The 23,344-nt window shown below is 33.4% G+C and overlaps 1 protein-coding gene across 21 annotated transcripts in view; it reads right to left on the bottom strand.

Moving 5' to 3' along the window:
- ADGRL2 (adhesion G protein-coupled receptor L2) overlaps positions 1–23,344 on the bottom strand; it is a 271,801-nt gene that overhangs the window by 131,172 nt on the left and 117,285 nt on the right. For all 21 annotated transcript variants that reach the window (XM_067726676.1, XM_067726677.1, XM_067726674.1 and 18 more), the window contains one exon: positions 15,309–15,481. In XM_067726676.1, the coding sequence (XP_067582777.1) occupies positions 15,309–15,381 (73 nt within the window). In that variant the 5' untranslated portion in view covers positions 15,382–15,481. The remainder of the gene's footprint in view (positions 1–15,308; positions 15,482–23,344) is intronic.

The raw sequence follows: 23,344 nt of genomic DNA, 5'->3' as shown, positions 1-23,344 counted from the left end.
TCAGTGTTCTGTATGGCATCTCCTTTCCTCATAAGCACCAGCAGTCTTGCACTGTCCTGCTAGGCATTCCTAAAAACACCTGGGCAAGCTGTTTACTAAAAAACTAGACATAGGAAGAGATAAGGGATAATTAGCAAATAAAACTATTCCTGGCACTCTCTCTACATTAGTGCAGAACCGAGCTCCAAGCCGGCACCTGGTGAAGGGAACTGCTAGATGTGATAATTCCAATTTACACATTCAGCACAACATTCTGTCTGCCTGTCAATTTGAAACAGTTTCCTATTCAGTGATAACAGATACCCCAAAAGAATGCAGTGTCAAAATGCTGACATGAATTTTTTATGCACCAGCTAGACCCTCTCTCCTCTGGACCAGCTATATCTGCCTTCTTCACTTTTGGAATGGACTGACAGTTGAGTACTTTTTTCAACTGTACCAACAAAAAAATTGAAATTCATAAGATAAATTTAAAGTATTGGATCTTCCTGCAGAATAAATACTAATAAAATGTTCTTATGCAGTTAAGAAAAATAATTTAATGAAGTTGTAAAATAAAAAATTCACTGTGTCAGTGTATCTTAATTTATATAGTGTGATACTTTTCAGCTGCCAAAACCATGAAAGTACATATTTCTACTAAATATAAAGTTAACTAATTTTTTTTTCTAAATTCACAGAAAGAAAGCAAGAGAAAGAGAGAGGGACAGACATACAGAGACAGCGCAGTAAACTGGATATTCACTTGCAAATGCTAAATAAAAAAGAAACAGAAATTAAACTTAAATGTATGCAGGTTTATTTTCCAGATACTTTCATATGATCATATTTTGAAGAACAACTATAAACAGGCAAATAAGTCAAATGTTATATTCTTATTCCCTTCATATTTAAATAACAAACATATGAACCGTGCTTATAAAGTACTACTGTTTATTTTTTCTACATATATACCAGATTATATTCATAAATATCTCTCCCTATAACAAACTATACCCTCTCCTTCCAGGTAGCCACGTGGATGGTTATTCATTTGTTCTAATAATGCAGCCATGGCACAGCTCAACCATTTCTGGATCTCCCCTCTCATATCTACCCTATGAAATGGCAACATATTCTTTTTTTAATGATGCCAAACTTACATTTAAAGAATGGAGTGACTTGCTAAAATAAATCATTCAGGAATGAAGTTGATAAAATAATGCTTCAATTCGAGAGACACCATTATTGTTATAAAACAAGAGGTGATAATGAACTATTAGATGTGACGCTCAGAAACTAGCACTTCTGAAACTACAAATCAATGCTGAGCATGTCAATGAAAACTCCTTAAGTTTTCTAAGCAAACCTTTTAATTACAAAGTATTTAAAGCTAGACTATTTAGTAGAAGTATAGAATATAGTGGTTTTTAACTCACCATTCTAAACCAAATGCTTTCTTTTCCAAAATTAGAGTATAGAAAATACTTCCTGTAGTTGCACTGTGCATTTACCTCAATTTCTACTAAATATAGAATTTGTCATTGTTTTTCTCAATCAGAGACACAGACAGTATGTTAAACCAGATATTCATTTGCAAATGCTATTTAAATAGAGAATATATTGTATACTGACTGCCAGTATACATATGTACACACATATATACATATATAAACATACACACACATATCACACATATATATACACATATATATAATTAAAAGGCACCTTATCAAGATTTCTCCAAGAAAGCCATCAATTTTATTATAAGCTATAAACATTTTAATATTAATATTTAATATTAATAATAAAATCATTAAGAACACACTAACCAAAAAAGTAATATATTTTCAAGTGTGATGTATAAGACTATGTAAAATAACATTATAATGAAACACCATTTTCTATTATAAGGATAAAGTTTCCTCCTTCTTATATCTAAGCTAAAATTAGAGAAGAATTTTCTAGTTACTAAAAGAAGAAGTTCACAAGCCAAAATCACAAGAATGTTCTAAATGACGAGGGATATCCATTACTCATCATTTTTAACTGAGGCCTTCATAATTACTTATTTTCTAAAGCTCGCAAACCATAGAAAGCAAATGGCAATATCAGCTGGGTTCATCATTGGATTTCAAGAAGGAAGCTCCATTTAGGGAATAGAAGCCACCATTAGCTGACTTAGTTAGATGTAAGTTATTACTACCCAGATAATTTAAGAACTATCAAAATCATCTAAGAACTGAGGCTGCAGTCAGCAACTAGGGTTTGTAACTGTTAAGTCTTAAAGTATACTTAACATATACTCAGCTGTTAATCTCAGACTCCATTCCTGCAAGCCACATACTATGGATACAGCTACATTAATTTGTTTTCCATATTCACAAACTCCCCACATTGTTTTTGGGTGATAATCAGTGAAACTGCTGTACCATGCATGAAGTATATATTTTAAATATTGCTTTGGTACTAACACTCCCTGACCATCTCTCAACTAACTGAAATATTTTTCTGAGTGCCCAAGCGCTATGAAAAGGAGATATAAGAAGTGACCAAAAAAAAAAAAAAAACTGAAAAAAATGTTTCCCTCCAGTCACATTAGTCATAGTTCACGGGCTCAGTAATGACTTGTAGTTAGTGACCTACTCTACTGAACTGTGTTGCTATATAAATTCAGAAAATTCCCATTTAAATTCTCCCATTTAAAGCCTCCTAAAGGTACTAGGTAGTATCCTAAGGAACAAACAGGAACTGAATAGGGGGAAGGGTGGATTTCTTGGCATTGTTTTTAAGGAACTTTTAGTGATATAGCTTGGCTGAAACTACGGGAGGAAAACTCCACTCTGAAGTCAAAGCCAAGGTCCTTGAATTACATGCTACACTTTTTAGATTTTAACTCTGTGAAAAACTGGTCATAGAACTGACAATCGAATAATGCATATATAAGTATGTAACTAACATATACTAGATGTTCAAAAACTGAAAGAAAGGGTAAAGAAGGGGGAGGAGAGAGAGGATGAAGAAGAGTCGGGAGGCTGGAGGATAAAGGGGAACTGAGAAGGTAAGAATGAGAACAGAACTGCTGCCTCTTAACTCTCTTCACTAGGCTAGATCAACATTAAGCAGCTATGAGACTCTAATGAAATGTTAATGGTTAAGCTTCAAAATGGTCTTATTGATACCAACAAAAGCTTTTTTATACTTTGCTCTGTAACACAGATTAGTAAGGAACCAAAGTAGCATGTACCACTAAGTCACAAAGTGGTTGCAGTCTAATAAAGGTATTCAAAATTATTGTGGGCTCTGTAATGGGGACAGTATTTAGGAAGAGGAGTTAAATAGGGGTTGTGTCTACTGACTGTAGCACAATGTCAACCATATTCTGTGTCCTTGCACTTCTTGGTATATAGCATTTCAAATCTATAAATGAATCTCTGATTTGTGTCCACTTGAAATGCATTCCAAAATCCAGAAGAGGTGCTACTCATTCAAGTTATTTATTTGTATTTTTCTTTTAAGCCTATGTATTTCAAGCTGTCAAACTGTATATCAAGGATTATAAAGCAAATAAACATTACTTAGGAAGGTTTCCACTGACAAATCTGTCCATATCTTTAATGCTTCACTACTTCACTAAAACATGTAATCTTAAGACACATCGATATCTAGATCAGTTTTACAATGTACAATTGATTTACAATCTTCCCAAAAGACCAAAATATTATTTAAAATTAAACTTAGTTCAATTTTTCTTTTTAACAAAATTACTAGAAACATTTGTTTGGGCCTTGTCAGGAAGGTTTCAGTTTTACATCATTATGTTTTAACTTGCCTAATCAGTTGAACAAAAGTACTTCATGTAAAATGATTCTTTTAGTTGCCTTACCTACAAATCCCTGCAGGATACTATAATTGAAACCTACTCACAGTAAGTTAGGAATAATTAGGGCCCCAAATTAAGCCAAACATAAAGTTAATTCAAATAGTCAGCTGCTGTCATTTAAATGGTTACAGAGTTTTATTGTTACTTAACATTTCTGAATGCTTTTAAATGTACTTTGTTCCTTTAGTCCATGTTTAGTATGTTAGTACAAATAGAAATGGGATCAAGACGCAAAGATTCACCAGCCTTTTAGACTGGAGTCACACCTATATCCAGTCTTTTGTCACTAAAGGTTTTCTACTCAATCTTTGCTATCAGTCAATTAACAACACAGCTGAAACAATGGAGTGACAGCTCTCAAAGGTAAGCTTTCTGGTAAATAAACCAGGATCACAGAATCTACAGTGAGTGCCATTAATGCAACAAAAGTAAGAGCTTTTGAAAGCTAACAGGGATAGTCTCTATTTGCCTAAACTCTAAAACAAAGCGAAGGATTAAACTAGCTTCCTGCGGTAAGCAAACAAAAGGGAAAAGATAATGTCAAAAACCCATACCTGAAGGAGGGGCTGCAAAGGCATGCCTTTAACTGCTTTATTGATGACTGCTAATCAGTGTTAACTGATAAATATATAGTAAAAGTTAAAATTATTGTTGTGTTTTTTCAGTGTTATGGGTAGTTTAATCATTCTCAGCAATCGTTTGTACTTTCAAAGGGAAATACTGATTTTTTTTTTTAAATATAGGCCTGTGGCTATATAACTTCTGAAGATTATTTGAAAGTTGCAGAGAGTTAGCAAGACTGGACCTTCTGTAATACATATGTTACATATATTGCAAAATACAGTCAATCTTAATACAGTTTTTAGTCTGAAATAGTAATGATTTTAAAAGCTTTGAAATAAGTGAATTTTTTCTGATCACCATTAAGTTAAACAATATTAAGCAATATATTTTAAATTATATCAAATACTCTGAGTGACAACCTCATGAGGCAAGAAAATACACCAATGATCTGAGGCTAAACATTAAGTTCTACAGAAAGAAAAATGGACTGGTAGTAAGGAGAGCTTGGCAAAGGAACAATCTTGGCAGGCCTGTTTCTGCATCAGTAAACTGAAAACTTCTACACTGCTAATCTCCAAGTTGAGATTCTAAGTCTAATATTCTTCAATTCTACCAAAAAATTTTGTAAAACTATTTTGATCTCTAAGATACCTGTATATGTTTAAAATTTGCTATTTACTTACTTTTTATTTGGCTTTAAAAAGATCATGAATCTAATGAACTTCATGAAGAAATAAATGTAATTTGTGATTTGTATTATAGTAAAGCTAAAATAAATCAGATCAGTAACTTATCTTTATCTCTGACAGGAAGAGAAAATAAAATCATGTCCACTACTAATAATAAATAAAATCTTTGATTAAGTATAATACTATAAAGTGGAAAAATTGCTAGATCTTAAGCAGAGCTGTTTTTTGATAACCAGTTTACATTCAAGTACTCCCATCCTATACCCTTTTATGGTGTTAACACGTCAGGGTATTAATACTGACGTGAAAATGACAGCAATTCTTAGTTTTTAAAATATGCTGACTTTGAAAAATCAGTGAAATATAAACTTTTCCTAAATGGGTTAATAATATACACTTTGCATTACATGATTTTGTAATGTTACTTTAAGTACTAACATTTATAGTAAAATGCTATTCAAATGATGTTTCCGTGTAACAGAATGAAAGCAGGACAGATCAATGGGGAACAGAGGAAAATATTAGGGAGAAAGGGTCAGGCTGCATTGTTACTCAGGGATTTTTCAATACAAATCATCAGATAAAAGGTCAATAGAAAGCATATAAAACAGGACTGACTGAAAGTGTAACAAAATACAAAAATGTGCAGTAAAGGACTTCCCTGGTGGCGCAGTGGTTGAGAGTCCGCCTGCCGATGCAGGGGACACGGGCTCGTGCCCCGGTCCGGGAAGATCCCACATGGCGCGGAGCGGCTGGGCGCGTGAGCCATGGCCGCTGAGCCTGCGCGTCCGGAGTCTGTGCTCCGCAACGGGAGAGACCACAACAGTGAGAGGCCCGCGTACCGCAAAAAAAAAAAAGTTTAGTAAAATGTTGCAAGGTAGCTTAGTTCCTTTTTTAAATAAACTGAATTATAAAACTGAAAGTGATGTTATTTCTATATTTCAACTGTGTTGTTAAGGTAAGAAATAAACCCTAATTTGCAAAGGTAGAAATCACTATCATGCAAGATCTGATTTTCTAGACTAAACATTTTAATACCTAACACTCCTTGATACAGATGTCCTCTCACAGACCAGCAGCCTCAGCATCACGTGGGAGGTTATTAGAAATGCAGACTCTCAAGGACCATCCCAGATTACTGAATCAGAATCTACATTTTAACAGGATCCCCAATTATATGTAAATTTTGAGGTGCACTGTTATAGATAAAGAAGATTAAAAACATCCAGCATGACCTCCCTTAAATTTCTTCTCCTGTAAACATCTCTTCCTGAATCTTCCTCTCCCTCTATCAAAATATACATGTTCCTTTGCTGATGAGCCTCTCTATCCTTGCACTGGATCCCATTTCCTTTCTTTCTGCCTAGAAACAAATTCAGGTATTCAACTTATCTACTACAAACAACCAAAAAAGAAAATTATAAAAAGTACTTTCCTTAAACAATAGGATACACTTAACCGGCACCACCTGTCTCCTTCACTTTACTTACAACTTTGGAATCAACCTGCTACCACTAATCACCTCATTACAGCATTCTGTCATATAAAAGTGGGTGTCTTAAAATCCAGCAGAGAGCTCTCTCCCCACAACCACCAGCAATGCCCCTATCCATCCTTTTCATTGTGTTTGACTAAGTTATTAAGTCCCTGACTCTTAATAACATATTATATTGACTCTAATCAAAACCTGGTTTAGATTTTAATACTACAAAGAGAAAAAAATAGAATCAGGAAGGGGAGAGAGAACTGATTATTAATATAAACACACACACATATATTAGATACAAAGAGATAGATAAAAAGCCATAATAAGAAGTACTCTATAAATAACCAGCAAAATAAATGAGAATTTTACTTAACCTCTTTTTTTGATTAAATCCTTATGCAAAACAAAACTCTACTTTATCTGAATCCCTCTATTTTTTCCAAGAAATTGTGGTGTTTCTTGACATTCCAAAATTCCCAAAATGGAGAACTTCACTATAGGGTATTTTAATCTCTATTGTCCTGCTTTTTGCTTCTCTGTCTGTCTCTCTGTCTCTGTCTCTGTCTGTCTCTCTCTCTCTCTCTCTCTCACTAGCTCTCTTTCTCTCAACAACAAAAATACCTTAAAAATAAACTTTATTAAATAGACTAGATGCAAAACAAAATCATTTCATTAGCATTATTATTGGAATCAAAAGAACAGTAACATTTTCATGCACAGTTCATTCTGTGTAAACATAAATTATATTCATTTCCCTCTCTTTTTTTTTAAACTGTTTTCTATTATCCATTTTTAATTTAGGTATGTCCTAACTTTATCTACTGTGTTAGTTAAAATCTGATTCATTCCAAATGATTAATATTAGTTTACTCCCTTGGCTCTCACCTGATAACAAAGTTAATTCCTAATGGATTAAAATTTTAAATAAAAACACGTAAGAACTACAGGGAAATGCAAGTGAATAAATATTTAACTAATCTCAAGATTTTTAAGGATAAAAATAATGGAAGATCTCACAAAAGAACTAAACATCAAAAAGTAAGGAAAGAGGAAAAGGGGGTAAATAAAGCAAATCAAGTAAAATATTGATAATTGTTAAATCTGTGACTAGTATTATTTTACAAAACTCTCTCTTCTGTTTGAAATTGTCATTAAAAAATCAGTATGAATTAAAAGGCAAACAAATACATTTTTCATAATAAAAATCACAAAAGGATATCATCAAAGGGTTTAAAAAATAAGAAAAGCTGTAACAACATAAACAGAAAAACTGGCAAAGGTAGTGAACAAAAAAATTCACATCAAAATTACAAATGGCCAATAAGTAAATCCATAGAAAATGTTTTTGTCCTCACAATTATCCCCCAAATTAGAAATTTAAATTACAATCAGATATCCTTTTTCACATATCTAAGTGTCAATTCTTTTAAAAATTTAAAAGCAGTGCTGGTAAAGCATATAGACTGATACTTTCACACAGTCGTCAAAGAGAACATTGGTATAACCCTTCCAAAAAGCCAGTTTGGAAGATGTATACATGCCTGATATAATAATCAGAGTTCTAGAATTCCAGTCCCAAGAAACAACCAAATATGATGAAAAAGACATATAGATATTTATTTTATACTTGAAAGAAATTAGGTTCAAATGGCCAACAGGTAGAGAGGGAGGATTAAATCAGTTTTGACATATACATGATAAATTACAATGCAGCTGTTAAAATCTATTATCTAAATATATAATGACAGGGTAATACAAGTTATGATAATAAAGTGGGAAAAATCAGAATATAAAAGTATATGGAAATGAAGAACATAATTTTGTTTTATACATTGTAATTTTGTTTTTATCATGTGTGTTGGGGAAAAAGAAGGAAATGTATGGTGGTTATATCAAGGTCTAGAATTATGAAAAATTTTAAATGCTTATCTCAATTTTCTTATGTTGTATCTTTTCTCATAAGAACGTATTACATTCAAAATCAGGAGGAGGGGAAAGCTTTTAGGAAAAATAAACCCTCAAAGCAAGAATAATAGAAAACATAAAAGTCAAATTCAGGAGAGTCCCATGCTCATAAGAAGGGATTATAAATGTTTTTGCTTCCAGAAGCTCTTATATGGAATTCCCTTCTCAGCCTTACATTTTAGCCAAAAGATCCCGGGGCCGAGGCTAGATATTCTCCTGGAATCACTTCTGTCAATTTGACAAAAGGAGTAAAAGAATAGGGTTGAAAGATATCATGAGATATTCACTAATCCACATTGATGTCTAATACATGTAGACTGCACGGCTGTCATATGTCGTTCTCTGTCTTGCAGGAGGTGAAAAGAAAATAAAGACTACCATAGGGTACCAAGCATATGTTTCAGTAAGACTTCCTTAGTAATGTGGCAGATAAATAGTTCTTTGAGGGCTTCCCTGGTGGCGCAGTGGTTGAGAGTCCGCCTGCCGATGCAGGGGACACAGGTTCATGCCCCGGTCTGGGAAGATCCCACATGCCGCGGAGCGGCTGGGCCCGTGAGCCATGGCCGCTGAGCCTGTGCGTCCGGAGCCTGTGCTCCGCAACGGGAGAGGCCACAACAGTGAGAGGCCCGCGTACCACAAAAAAAAAAAAAAGTTCTTTGAGAACTACCAGTTCTACATTAATACTCAGATGTGCTCAATCATTTGTATTATCTTATTCTCTAATACCACGACCTAGTATATAAAAAAGTGAAAAGGTACATTAATTCCAGAAATGAGGCAAGAGATTCATCACGATTGAAATTACTTAGTAAGGAGTAATGAACACAATTACCGTTCAGAAAAATTAAGGTGCTTTACATGTCTCCTGTGCTTTTAATTAAGCCACCTTTAATACACTATTGATTATTTCAAAATATAATAGTAACGGTGATAAATGTCTAATATGAATGTAAAATCAGTATTTCAAAAATTTACTTCTGTATGGACAAGTTTATGACCTCTTTACTTTTAGCAAATTACTTCATAACAGATTTATTAAATAAATATTTGATTCAGTCTTTTCTGTCAGAATATGGAGGTTTGCAAAAATTAAGCAGCCAAGCAATACAGTGTTATTAAGGTCTGTGTGTAACACACTGATTTTATAACACTTTTCTACCAGCAATAGACCTATTAGTGAATCAACAGAGATTATGGATAAGTCAACCTTTCTAAACACTGAAAAAAGAAGCAAAAGAGGATGAAATAGGGTGGGAAGTGGGGAGGAAAAGTAGGGAGAAGAAAAAAATCAACAAGCAAGCACTAGAATTAATCTCTATATATACTAAATATGGCATAATTTAACACTGAATATTGGTATCTAAAATGACAAAAGTATACTCCAAATTAACTTTTTTAAAGATGCCAGGGTATCCAATAAGTTTAATCTTATTTTTTTTTCAATTTTGAGTCATAATCAGAACTCATATACCTTGCTCTTAAATCCTGGTAGTACTGTAAGGCATTTGGTTTTTACAAGATCAGAGGCAATGTCATATAATATGTAAGTGGCATTAATATTTATATTTTTGAAAATGAATTACATCAGAACCTATGCAGAAGAACGCTGCTGCAATCAAACTACATTGCACTCACATAACACAAAAGAATATTTAGTGTCCTAAGAGCAATATAGTTAGGTACTTTCTTAAGGAATAAAATCACATTAATCTGCACTAAAAATATAAATAAATCATTTAAAAAAAATGTTTTGTTTTATATCAATGTTAATTTACATAATTTGCAAATTTAAAAATAAGGTTACATTTGCCTGCAGCAAACATGGATATACCATACAATTCCTATTAATTTAATGGGAGTTGTGACCCCCATTAAGTTTAATAGGAGTCATACGGCCAAATCCCCATGTACCTTGCTGAAAATTTACCTCCTAGCTTTAAACTAATCAAATAATCTGAAATGAACAAAAGCAGTCAATTTTGCTAGACTGGGAAATGTAAAGTCCCTACAGTAAAGTCAATTCAGCATTATGATGGCAATGGCCACGTAGTTAATCCCAGCAAGAAAAAGAACAAGGTTATAACAGTGAGAAGAGACAAACTGAAGCAAGGTGGTTTAGGAGTGCAGAAAACAACATTTACCTATCACAGAAAATACATTCTGTTTTTTCCAATGTGGAGTCAATTTTCCAATTTTTTTCTTTCTTAGTACAATGTCTAAAAAGAGTAAAAACAAAAATCCCTTTTTGAAGCCTAGAATTATGCCCAAGGAGCCTGATCAGACGGATAAAGAACCATATGAAAAGAACCATAGATAACTGGTTACAACTTCTGAATCACAGTGAATTAAATCATAATTTTTTCTGGAAAAACTTTTTAAAAAGTTACTTTATAGCCACAGCCATGCAACCATATACCTCACCTCAACTACCCGTACACCAGATTACAGTGGTTCTTAAGTGTGATGCTGAGCAACATGAGCCTCATCCCAGAAATTTTTCAGACATGCAAATGCCTGGGCCCCACCCCAGACCTTCTAGGTGATTCTTATGCTCAAGTTTGAGAACTACTGCAATACGTTATTTCACATCCATGCTGTTCTCTCTCGGTTGGTTTTTTCTCCACCACCATGCTCACCACTGCCTTTATCTAGCTTGTGCAGCTCATACTGAGATTCAGCTCAAGAATCATCATCACTTCAGGCTGGAAGCATTTCTTGACACACACCCAATGCTTCTGGAGTATCACCATCATGGCACTTATCACCCTGTTATTACAACTGTTTATTGTCCCTCTACCAACTATTAAGACCACGACCCTCTTCAAAGATTTATGCTATTCAGTGACGGATACAGAATAAGTGCTTACCATAAGCCAGGCATTGTTCTAGGCATTTGCATGTTGATGAATAACAAAAAAGATCCCTGCCCTTGTGAAGGTGACATTCTGTGTGTGTGTGTGTGTGTGTGTGTGTGTGTGTGTGTGTGTAAATATAAATTCTGTACATTTTATTACATGTATGCATCAATAAAAGAATGAAATATATAAAGAATAAATATAGGTCTGAATTATTCTAATCTTTCTTAAGTTTAACCTTGGAGAACAAAGTTACTATTCCTTCCACTAAATTATAGACCATTCTGAAAAAAATATTTATAGGCCAAAACAGGTTTTTTAAATTCATAAGTGACCCCTAGATCTACTATTTTCCTGCCACTCAACTAGCAAAAAGATCCTACAGCCAAACATCATTTTTTACTAAGACATAATTAACACAAAAATCATTGTAAAATGTGCTTAGAGAATTTAAAAGTACAGTAAAAACTGCTAAGATACTATTTCTACAGCTATGTTCTTAAATTTTCTTGATGTATATAAATAAATATGTAAAGCTGTATCTATGTGGCATTTTTACCTGGCATAATATTTTCTTTGAAATAAGGATAAGCAACAATGTAATTCAAGTTAATTAACTAAAATTTCGACTAATGAAATCTAATTACATACTCACTGCATAAAGAATTCAACCTGAAATCCATATTACCTACTTCGCTGAAGATCTGCTATTATTTGTAACTTGTCACTTGAGCAAGCCTTCATATATCTGACTTATGCTGGCCAGGGCTCCATTATATAGCATAATTTAATTCTGTAGGACACAAAAATTCAATTTACTTTCCTACTTACTGATACATGTTTCCACAGTGGGTTACTTGGCTTGTAAAAATTGGCCAAAAGAATCAAAGCACCCCAGTTTCTCAACAAAACTGATTTTTAAAGTGCTAGATATTAGTCCTCTAAGAGTAAAATAAATTCTAAAAAAACTTACAAAATATTGTGGAAGTTTGGTCCTTTATAATCATTTTTTATTTGAAAATTCTAAACATAATTTTCAAAAAAACACAGGAGAGACTTTAAGAATAAATAAAACACTGTTCCTACTTTGCAAAAAACAGTAAATTTTAACGGGTAAGACTTTATTCTTAAACACTAATTGACAGAAATGGAGAAGATAAGCTAATTCTAGCAATTAAACCTTTATATAATTAGCTTTTACCATGGTAAAACTTAAAAAAAAAATGTTTAGTGATTTGCTCTTTAACATGCACACAAAACATGACATATTTATAATGTTTGCCTGGACTTAGAACAAATACATAATTCCTCCTTGCATATATGGAAATTTACCTCTCATACATACAGATGTAAAACAAATCCAAAATTATGTTAAGCCTTTAAAATCATACACTAAGGTAAAACACTACTGTAAACAGGAGAAAAGAAAGCTCTGAAAAGGAAGGCACGGTCCATGGCTGAATACAATACACAGGCTTGTTTTATTTAAAAACAAAATCTTATTTAGCTGCTACTACTTAAAAATCTAACGACTGGTTTCTGTTGAAAAGTCAGAAGACTGGCAAAACCAGGCTAAACACTGGAAAGGCAACCATGGTTCCTCCAGCAAGCACTTTCCTGCTTGCTGCAGACCTCCACTGGCCTGCTGCAGTCAAGTTACTTTGCCTGCTTGGCCAAATAGGTAGGTGTTTGAGGTTTTGACCCCTGCACAAGACCACAAGCTCCTGAAGAGCAGGACCTGTGCCTTGTGCATTTTTGAACCCCAAGCACCTGGCTCAATTTAGTCACTCAATAAATGAGGAAGGAGAGAGGAAACCATCTAGAAAACCTTATCTGAGCTTACCGGCAAACATCCAGGAGCTGATAAAAAAAGTGCTCATAGCTATAAGATTTGAAAAAGTAACAATCATGTAAGGGCCCTGAAGAAACTTAATGGCTGAATAATTAAATTTATATCTTCTTTCCTGTGCTCTCATACCCCACTTTGATTGGTTTTCTCTATAGGTGTTCACAAAGCATTATCTGCTTGCTGGCAATAAAGGACTATCATGTCGCGTAAAACTTTTCTAAGACAAAACCACGTGACGCTGGATCAATGTTCTAACAGTGAAGTGCACAGTAACTCTGTATACCCTCACAGTTAGTAGTGTGGGTTCGTCCTAGGTTCTTTTTACCTGTAGAAGGGAACTGCTTCAAAAGCAACACCCCCTGGCCTGATGCACCAAAAATGAAATTTCTCTTAACAACAGATATGCATCCTGACCTGATAGGTGACACTAGAAATAAAACTGCAGTATCTCATGAAAAAGTCTCTGGTTTGCTAGCCCCCTGCTGAGTTAAGCTACTGTGCCAGCAAAGTAGTCTCTATCTTGATTGGAAAATTTTTTATTATGTGGACTAATGAGCCATTGATCTACAACTGGAATCTTTTTAAATGTATAAAAGCATTCAAACATAACAGCAGGAATTCAGTTAGTTTTTCCCTCTAAAAAAACAGTTGCAAAATTATAGACTATACACAAGATTTTCATAACAATCCAAGCCAGAGATTCATATTATTAACTCAGTTTCTGCTCGTTGTTTATCATTACAGTACTATTCATTCAGACATTACATTTTAATGTCAGATTTGATGTATCTTTCAATTCTGATGCAAAGAGCAATATCTTCTGAAAATAAAATATTAACCCATTTGTAACTTTCATGTGTGACAAATCCAAGTGAGCATTATTTACTTTCTGAATACAGAAGTTCTTATGTTAAAATTTTTCTCAACTTGTTATTTATCTGAATTATATTATTAAGTTATGTCAATATATTGAAAGTAGGGGACTGGGACAGCAAGGAGAAGTGATGAAACATAATTTTGGAACAAGCAATTCAAACAGAATTCTTTCGGAAAAATGTTAACATTTTGAAGCTTATTACAAAGACATTAGAATAATAAGCTTCTATCTATTAGTTGACAGTATGCCTTTTTTTCCATCTCCGATTTTATTAACAGGTATAAATGGGATCATTTAAAAGTACATATATAGCCAATTTAAAAATTCCAAGACATTTTCTTCAAGAATATTTATTGTGACCAAAAATTCCATTATATTTTACATGCATTTCTCCGAGATTTTGCATTCTTTCACAGATTTTACAAGTTTAATATAATTTCATGCTGAATACAATGACTGCCACCACCAACTAGCTATAAAATTAACACATCTTAGCCCCACATTAACTTCTGACCTGCTCTGTAAAAAGCACCTGGAAGGGTGTTATTTTCACATGGAAATAACATGTAAGACTAAAGAAATAACGGATACCAGAAAATCCATATAGTAATTATGGTTTCAACTATTTCATTAACCCTCTAAAGTGTCTTTATTTCTTTAAAAATCAGGTCTGTCTTCAATAAAGATAACATTAGAAAGGAAGCACTACAAAAAAAAACTTTTTCCAGAAAATATAAAAAGAATGTATTTAGAAGTTTTAGAACAATGACCACACTTAAGTAGCACACAAAACTAAAGATGAAATCAAAGAGTTGCCACAAAATATTTTCAATTTTACTGGCATAAATTCAGTCAACAAATGTAACATATATACCAAAGCAAAGCTTTCATTTAGTTCTCTCAGGATTATTTACAATGATTATATTTACAAATGTATGTAAAATATAAATTCAGATTTATATCACTTTCTATAATATAGAGCTGTGTAATGAAAATAATTCAACCACCAGAAAAAGAATATGACATTCAGGAAATCTTTTTAACACTTAATTCTAAAATAATAAAAAATACTCATTCGAGCCACTTCTACATAAAAAAAAAAAGATTGCATAGTTTAAGTTCTCCTGAACTTAAAAAATAAAATTTAAACTGTTACCTTACCTTCTGTATTCGGTAAGAAGCTGATTATAATGATAAACCACAGGCTTCGCATTCTGCAACCAGAAGACACCATTATTGATCCCTTTAAATATTTTCTTTGTATTCCTTAATGAATCTAGTTATAAATGTCCAGCTTCATCGAACCCAGCAGTCTGCATCATTGATCCTCATATCTGAAAAACAAACAAATCCATCATTTACTCTATGGTCCTGCAATGTCACAAAAGATGAAAAAATAATAATAACAACAACTCCTCTCTTTCCCTCCTTTCCTCCCTCCTTCTCCTAAGTATAAAAAAAGGGCATATATTTTGATTCTGTATGCAACAGGAAGTTGCTCCTATACACTGGATATCTGAGCTTTGCATTCTGGAAACAATCAAAACCCCCCAAAATTAAAGGTAATCAGAACATATGAATTCACATAATAGTTATATAATTTCCAAAGATAAATTTTTCTTTGAAAAGATTAAAAAGTTATTCTAGAATAATATATCTGCCTTTCAATGCCACGTATTAGTCATTTTATCAAAGTACTAGCTTTGGTACACAATACCTCCAACAAAATTTCATAAATACATACACTTTCTTTGTTTCTAGTGATGGTAACAGCAGTATTATCTACTCTTTTATCCTGTTACCTTGCAAAGTACATTACAGATATAATGAAACAGTTTATTCTTCTATTCAACGGTGTACAATTTTTAATATATGGTTGTACTTTATATCATAATGACATTCCAAACACCACATAGCAAACTGTTATTTATCTGGTTACTAGTTATTCATAAAGGGAGCAGTTTAATAAAATGATTGCTCTTAACTATTTTATTTTAAACTTTTAGATTTTCATGTATCAGTTTTTCTTACAGCAAAACTTAGTAAGATCAAACCCATATCCTTGAGTAGTTTAGTCCATCCACTGGACGAAAATAAAACCGCAGGCCATGATGATTATATCTCCAAGGTTGCATCACTATTTTTAAAAAACCAAGGGAGGGGTGGCAAAGAATATAAAAACCAAGAGCCAAGTTTAATTCTGACTAGCCCTTAAGGACACAGTTCTTCAAATGCAGAGGATACAAAAACTTCAGAAGTGATTTAATCAGCATTTCTAAGTTCCCAGAATCACGTGAAACCAGGTTATTTGCTGGGTTCTACTGAAGTGTTTTACTGCTTTCTGGGGTAGCATGAGGAATCAAAGAGTAAATACCAGCCTTACAATACACACATACTATGAAGGCAGTTCCAAAATATATACAGCCTCCTGATATAGCTTCTGAGGGTAAAGAAATTACAAATTCTTCCTTTAAAGTTTTCCCATCCTATCCTTAACCTGGTGCAAATAAAGAGTTTTTTTTAAGTGGAGCACTGAAAGTTACATGAGGTTGTGTCTATAATGCAAATCAAATGAACTCTTGCATAATTTAGATGCTATCACTAAAGCATAAAGAAAATTTAGAAAACCAAATTTCCCTAGATAACTTTTGAGTTCTCTGTTTCACATTATCTGAGCTACTCTGCATTTGCTACATTCTTTATGCATCATATGTGATTCTATTAGCAGGTCACTATATTCTGCTATCACTTCCCTACAATGTAACTTCAATGGAAAAGGGGTCAGATGCTAAATGGTTTGGAACACTTATGCTACAAAGTCACTATCTTGCTTCACCAACACACAGAAAGAAGGTAAAAAATTAATCTGAAGTCATGATCTAGTGTTTAAATATGAAGACCCATAAAACCACAAAAGGAACTAGCAAGATATTTTTGTCATAAGAAGTTTATTTTATCATGCCTATAGTTTCTGAGATAAAACTGCTTCCATATACACCTCCATGATTCATAATCAGCCCAGTTTTTTTAGCTCCCTCTGAAACCTGTGAAGACAATTACGTATCATAATGAGGGAATCAGCACTGGCATTACCAAGTTTTAAGAACACCTCAGATGTTCTTAGAAATAAAACAAAAACAAAGGGAAAAGCAAGCTTCTTCCTCTGCATGCCAAAAATATAAAAAGAAGAATGATACATCAAAAATTAATCTGACGGAGGAGACACATGGCACACAACCCTGAAAAACTGGCTGGCTCTCTATTCATTTTTCACTCTGAGCTCCCAAAGACTATTCAAAAGACAAAATCAAAAGTAAACCTTCCATTTACAACTGCTGTGCAAAGTACCTGCCTTAAAACTGCAAGCTATTTTATATAAAGCACAGAGAGAAGTCAGATAATTTCATGGCCTGTCATATCAAAAGGGCTAATCAGTGAACAATTTCTTACTACAGACTGGTCAATGATTGGCTCAAGCAATTAGAATAAATTTAATATGTGGAAGAGATGCATTAATTTTACTTGTAGTAATTAAGTCAGCCTTTGGAATGCTCCCAATTTAAGCAAAGAATCCTGACTACCCAGGTTTTGGTTGTAATGGGTACTTTCATTTCAATGAACTAATGCATACAGGCTGCGTGCCCACATGCACAACCCTTGAACACATTTCCACTTTCTTAAAGCGATCCAAGATCGGTCTGTCTTTGGTCATCCGCTATTTGAAAGAGTCCTTGTTTGTGGGAAGAAAGAGAAGGAAGAAATCAGGGACTGACGACTGCCTTGTAAGAGACAGCTGCCAAGATAGGAAAACCTCTGTTAGTGAAGGGAAAAGGAGGAGGAAACCACACAACCCAGACCTCTTTTGTGGTCTCTGGCCAGGATAGAATATTTTATGAACTGATTTTAACTATATGCTCTAGTCAACTATGAGACTTAGTATAAATGACTGTTTCTAACAAACAGAAAGAGATTCTGGAATGTAATAAAATCATGGCTTCTTTCGCCCAAATAAAGCTTAAGTCCATCCATCTGTCTGTGCAATGAGTAAAAGAATATCAAATTTATTTTTCTCATTCTGCTATCTACATCAAATCACTTTCACATCAAATAAAATTATTTTCTAAAGTTCAAGCTTTAAATGCAATTTTGAAAACAGTCAAAAGATTTTACTGCTGTGATCCAAATTAAAAACAACCTTCCATTAAAGAAATTAATGAAAACTGAAATACTTAGCAGACCATAATCAGCTAAGGATAGAATGAATAAATAATCAAACATGGTGAAACTAATCCCAAGAAAACTGCTCCTAAATCAAACTGGAGCCACAAGACACTCGCTGGCATAGATGGAGCCAACAGACTCTATATAACTACCTGCAAAATGAAGCTCAGTATAAGTGTCTCACAATGCAAAACAAGAACAAAAACAAGGAACAAAACCAGAAAAAGGCTATTAAACTTTCTTTCAACAAACAGAAAAGATTAAGTGACTCCCCATATTAAAAACCAGTTTGTCCTTAGATTTTTAGAAAAACTCTTCCCAAGAACTTCAGGGAAAAATTGGGAGGGTAAAGGCACAGATGAAACCCCACATAATGCTAAGTAACAGTTCATTGCTTAATAAAAACTGAAACAGAACATTTTTACTCAAACTACAAGTGACTATTTCTTTTCTTATCCTTCAAATAAGGGGATTCAAACTATTTCATCCTAACTTTGTTTCTATAACCACCTGCCATTGTCTACCAAACCTCTGTCAAGATTTTTTTTAGAGTAAGTATCCTATTACTCTGAAAAGTCAATTAATGCATCATTAATACTAAACCTTCCAAAGCTGAACAACGACTTCCAGGAACATGCCTCAGCATTGTTTATATCCCAACAGTCCTCAATGTTTTATACACTACTTACAATGTATAGTTAGCTGTAGCCTTTCAGACAGTAACCTGCTTATATTTATTAGCTGCATTAAACATCCCATGCCTTAAACTGTCAGCAAAATTAAGAAACCATTACTAATCAGTTTTAATATGTGTGTATTTATGTTACATTACTAAGAAATCACATTTAACCTTATATATGATATCTGTCTAGCAAAAATAGAAAAAAAATAAAACCCATTTGTTGAAAAGCATCAATGAAAGAAGTAGGATACAGCATGCTTCAAATTAATGAGAGAAAAAGATAATTTATTTTTTTCTAAAAATGGTTAACTGAGTTGATATTCTACTGAGTGCAAAGACACTAAAATTCATATCTAAAGCTTTATCTTTGATTTCTACTCATGGACACTGAACTACTGTGAACACCGGATATTACGCCCAAACCACCATAAGTATGAGAACCGGAAAGGCAAAGAGACATATTAAGCAGGAAACCTACCAAAGTTACCCATCCTTGTTACTATGCACTAATGCTGTATAAAATGAAACAGTCACACTTTGTGTAAGCCTAAAATTCTATGCACTAAGTGTATGTCAATTTTAAATGAGAGCTAAAGACAGCTGTACAAAATCAGTCTTTCTGATCTAATTTGTGCTATAAAATTATAGTCACTATGGGACAGAATTTACTAACTAAAGAAAGCTGCTTTTCTATGTTTTACCAAAACAACAATAACAACAGCAACAGGATGATATTAACCCCACTCTGCCCCCACTGCAAAGATTTAGAAAATAAAAAATAAATTGCAGAATTTCCCCTTCTTGTTAACATAGGAGAAAACATCAACACCCTTGGGATTTTTCTTTCAGTAAGTTGCCTAAGTAAACCCTTGTTATCACTAATCAGAAAGCCTTTTTTAGCTCCAGACATTTGACGTTCTTTTCGCGTTGGACTCTATTTTCTTTCCCTTCACGAAGATAGGGCTGGGGTTGGAAATGCTAATAGCGATTTTAAAACCACGTGGCCAACCAATAGTCGCCACCCTCTTTCTGTTTCATTTCTGCAGATATTGGTATCAAATATAGAGTACTTTAATTACACCATTTATACTAAAGTCCCCTTAACATTCATTTTTGATCTTACCCTTTATTGAAACTTCTTCATCATTGTGAAGGTATAAATTCTCCTGTGAGAGGACTTAGAGGAGGAGTAGAAAGGAGAAGAGTTCAGGAATGCTCCCAGTAAATTATATCTGCTATCTGCTATGATATCTAGGAGTCATGCTGAGCATGCAAAAGAGGCTTGTAGCTGTGGACTCTGGAGGCACAATGCAGGGCAGTCTGCCATTCTCTTCATTAAAATGCTTCCAGTTGAAATAATAAAAACAAATGGCTGTCATTTTCAAACCAACATGGGGGACATTTTATGACTGAACATAAAGCTGCAAATGAAGTATCAAAAGAAAAGGAAAAAGTGAAGCTACATGCCCAGTTCAAAATATTACCTTATATAACATGAAAGTTGATGGCGTCCCCAACTTTTATATCAAAAAAAATCATAAATCCATTGGTTTAAAATATTTTGTATTTATTGTTAAATTACAATACACCTACAATATAGAATTTAGTTCTTTCCCCATTTGGGGGAAAGGGAAAGCTATTTTTAAATAGCACTCCTCTCCAAAGTTAAAATTTTTGATTTCTTCTTAACTTTCTAATGGTCTAGAATTCTCTTGCAGTATTTTTGAGTTGAATATAAATTATGGGTACCAAGGCCAAAAATATTTCCTGAGTGCCTACTGCGCGTGAAATACTGTATCAGACACATATCAGTAATCTTTAAAAGGTCAATATCATAAAGGTCAGAAGTCTGAGGTTCAGAAAAGTTAACTCCTTTACTGGAGTTACTCAGCTAGCAGGCAGCAAAGCTTGAATTCCAATCAAGGCTAATTACAAGGACATTCTTTCTTAGTTGCTAAGTTATTCATTCAGCAAACATTTACTGAGGATCTATTACATGCTGTGTACTGAGGAACCTAAGAGACAAAACTCCTAACCCTCAGGGAGATTGCATTCTAGCTCAAAAATAACCCTTTCTAAATAGAAAGCTACAATTGCCTGGCACAGAGTTAGGTACCTCCAAAATGATAAAGCTACACAGATAAACTAAATAGTTTACTTATATTATTCATGAAATCTTCACATCAACCTGCGAAATATAAATTATTATCCCCAATTTGCCTTAAAATGAGAATACCTAACCTGTACAAGGACAGTAAACAACAGCAGGGCTGGGATATAAGACCATGTTGTAAAACCACTACTGCCACGAATTAAGTAGTTCAGATAAGCCTACTCACTTTATGTGTTTTATTATCTTTCCTTTTGGAATAAAAAATACAAACAGAACAAAGTCATTTTGGGATTATGAAAGTGACGAAATACAAAAAAAATAATGAGTTGATTTTCAAAATGTTTACATGAGTAAAACTAACATCCCTTAGGTAATGATAGCTAAATGTTAACTTAATTTTTAGTATTTCCAGTTAAGCTATCTTAATTTTATTCATTTACAGGGCTATTTAAAGTGCTCACGATATATGTTATAAATTAACAAATTATTCTAGATGAATCTTATGAGCCATAATACCTGAGAAGTTGCTTACAAGTCAAAATTATAAACCTAAGTATTTCCTCAAATATAATTAACAATGGAAAGAACATTTTAATGTCAACTTCTGTGATATTATGGTCTCTTCACTGTTCAGGCAAATAGAAAAGAAAAAATCCAATGTTGCTCACGAGATGCACTCTTATTCTTGGCTCACTACACTGGATCCTTTGTTCATAAATCATTGTTACTAGCCATTCTTTGAATCAATATTCAGATTCCCTCTTGGTCTCTATGTACAACCACTAAATGAAATAATAATGACCCAGGATCTGTCGTATATTAGATCATCAATATCACCATCAGGAGTTTCTTAAAGGTAATGAGGTAATCTGAGTAAAATATGTCAAATGAACTTAAAAATGAAAAATTAACTACAAAGAACACATGGTAAGAAGCTGAAAAAAATTTTCTGAAGGATATAGCACATTGCCTTTTGTAATCAATAAATGATAAAACTCAGCTGCAAGCTATGTCAATATATATAGTGTCATCTCAACTTGCAATTCTAAAATAAAATAAATAATATTAACAGTAAAATTGCATGTATGTCAGTTTAGGTCAATGACTATCTAGTGATTACATTCCAGATATTTTTGATATTGAGTACTGAAATGAGTGTTACCTATTCATTTATTATATTTACTTTATATACTGGCCCTGTGTTAGGCTCTAAAGGGATTATAAACAGATGAAGATATGACTGCCACTTTCAAAAAGTTAATAATCTTCTAAGGAGAATTAAATACATAAGAAAATGATTAAGACCCCAAATATGAATTAATAAATAACTGTTAAACTCCCAAAAAGTTAGTGATAATAAATATATTTTATACCAAAATAATGAAAGAAAAGAGAAATAAAAGCAGTTTATAGACCTGTGTTTCCCTTGAGATGTGTACTTAGGTCAACCAATATCATCTTAATGACAAGAGCCCAAGACTGAGATGAGGAACACAGTCTAGAATCCTGGTTTAACCTACCACTGTGAGTGCTGGGACAAATCACAATCATCTAAGCCTCAAGTTCAGCAACTATATACAAGGATAGGAATACACAAGAAATTTACTATTCCATTATTTTCTCAATTATTCCAATAACATGTTTATGGTCCTGATTCCATCTTAAGTAATCTTAAAGGAGATTTTTAAGGGTTATTGCAATATGTTTCACTAAAAGCTTGTCTCTTATCAAAATATCTCTCAGCAATTACTTTAATAATTCAGAGTTTTAAAATTACATCTAAAAGAGTTGCTATTACAAAAAACATTTTTTGAAACCTACCTACAGATTACATTACAGATTATTACATCAGCAGCCATAATACAATAACCTGAGACTCATTCAGCTCACATATTTCACACTCCGCCTTTGTGGGAAAATGCACATGATCAAACAGCAAGACGACATGCTTTTTCCAGAAAAAGCAAGTTCCTGTGCCTTAGCCCACGTTAGTCTCCATTAAGCCCTACATTCCATACCATACACTCTGTGTCTACAAGCAAAACTCAAAATAACAGTATTTTATTGAGTGGTAAAGAAAAAGTATATATCAATTATTTCTGAAAATTAACTTAATGAACAACATTAGAAATAAAGTTTCAGTTTAAGTGAATGAACAAGAACAGACTCTTACTTCCAGTG

Source organism: Pseudorca crassidens, chromosome 2 (genome assembly GCF_039906515.1).
Source record: "Pseudorca crassidens isolate mPseCra1 chromosome 2, mPseCra1.hap1, whole genome shotgun sequence".
NCBI classification, from domain to species: Eukaryota; Metazoa; Chordata; class Mammalia; order Artiodactyla; family Delphinidae; genus Pseudorca; species Pseudorca crassidens.
Note: the sequence above shows the minus strand (reverse complement) of the source record. Positions and strands in the feature narration are given on the sequence as shown.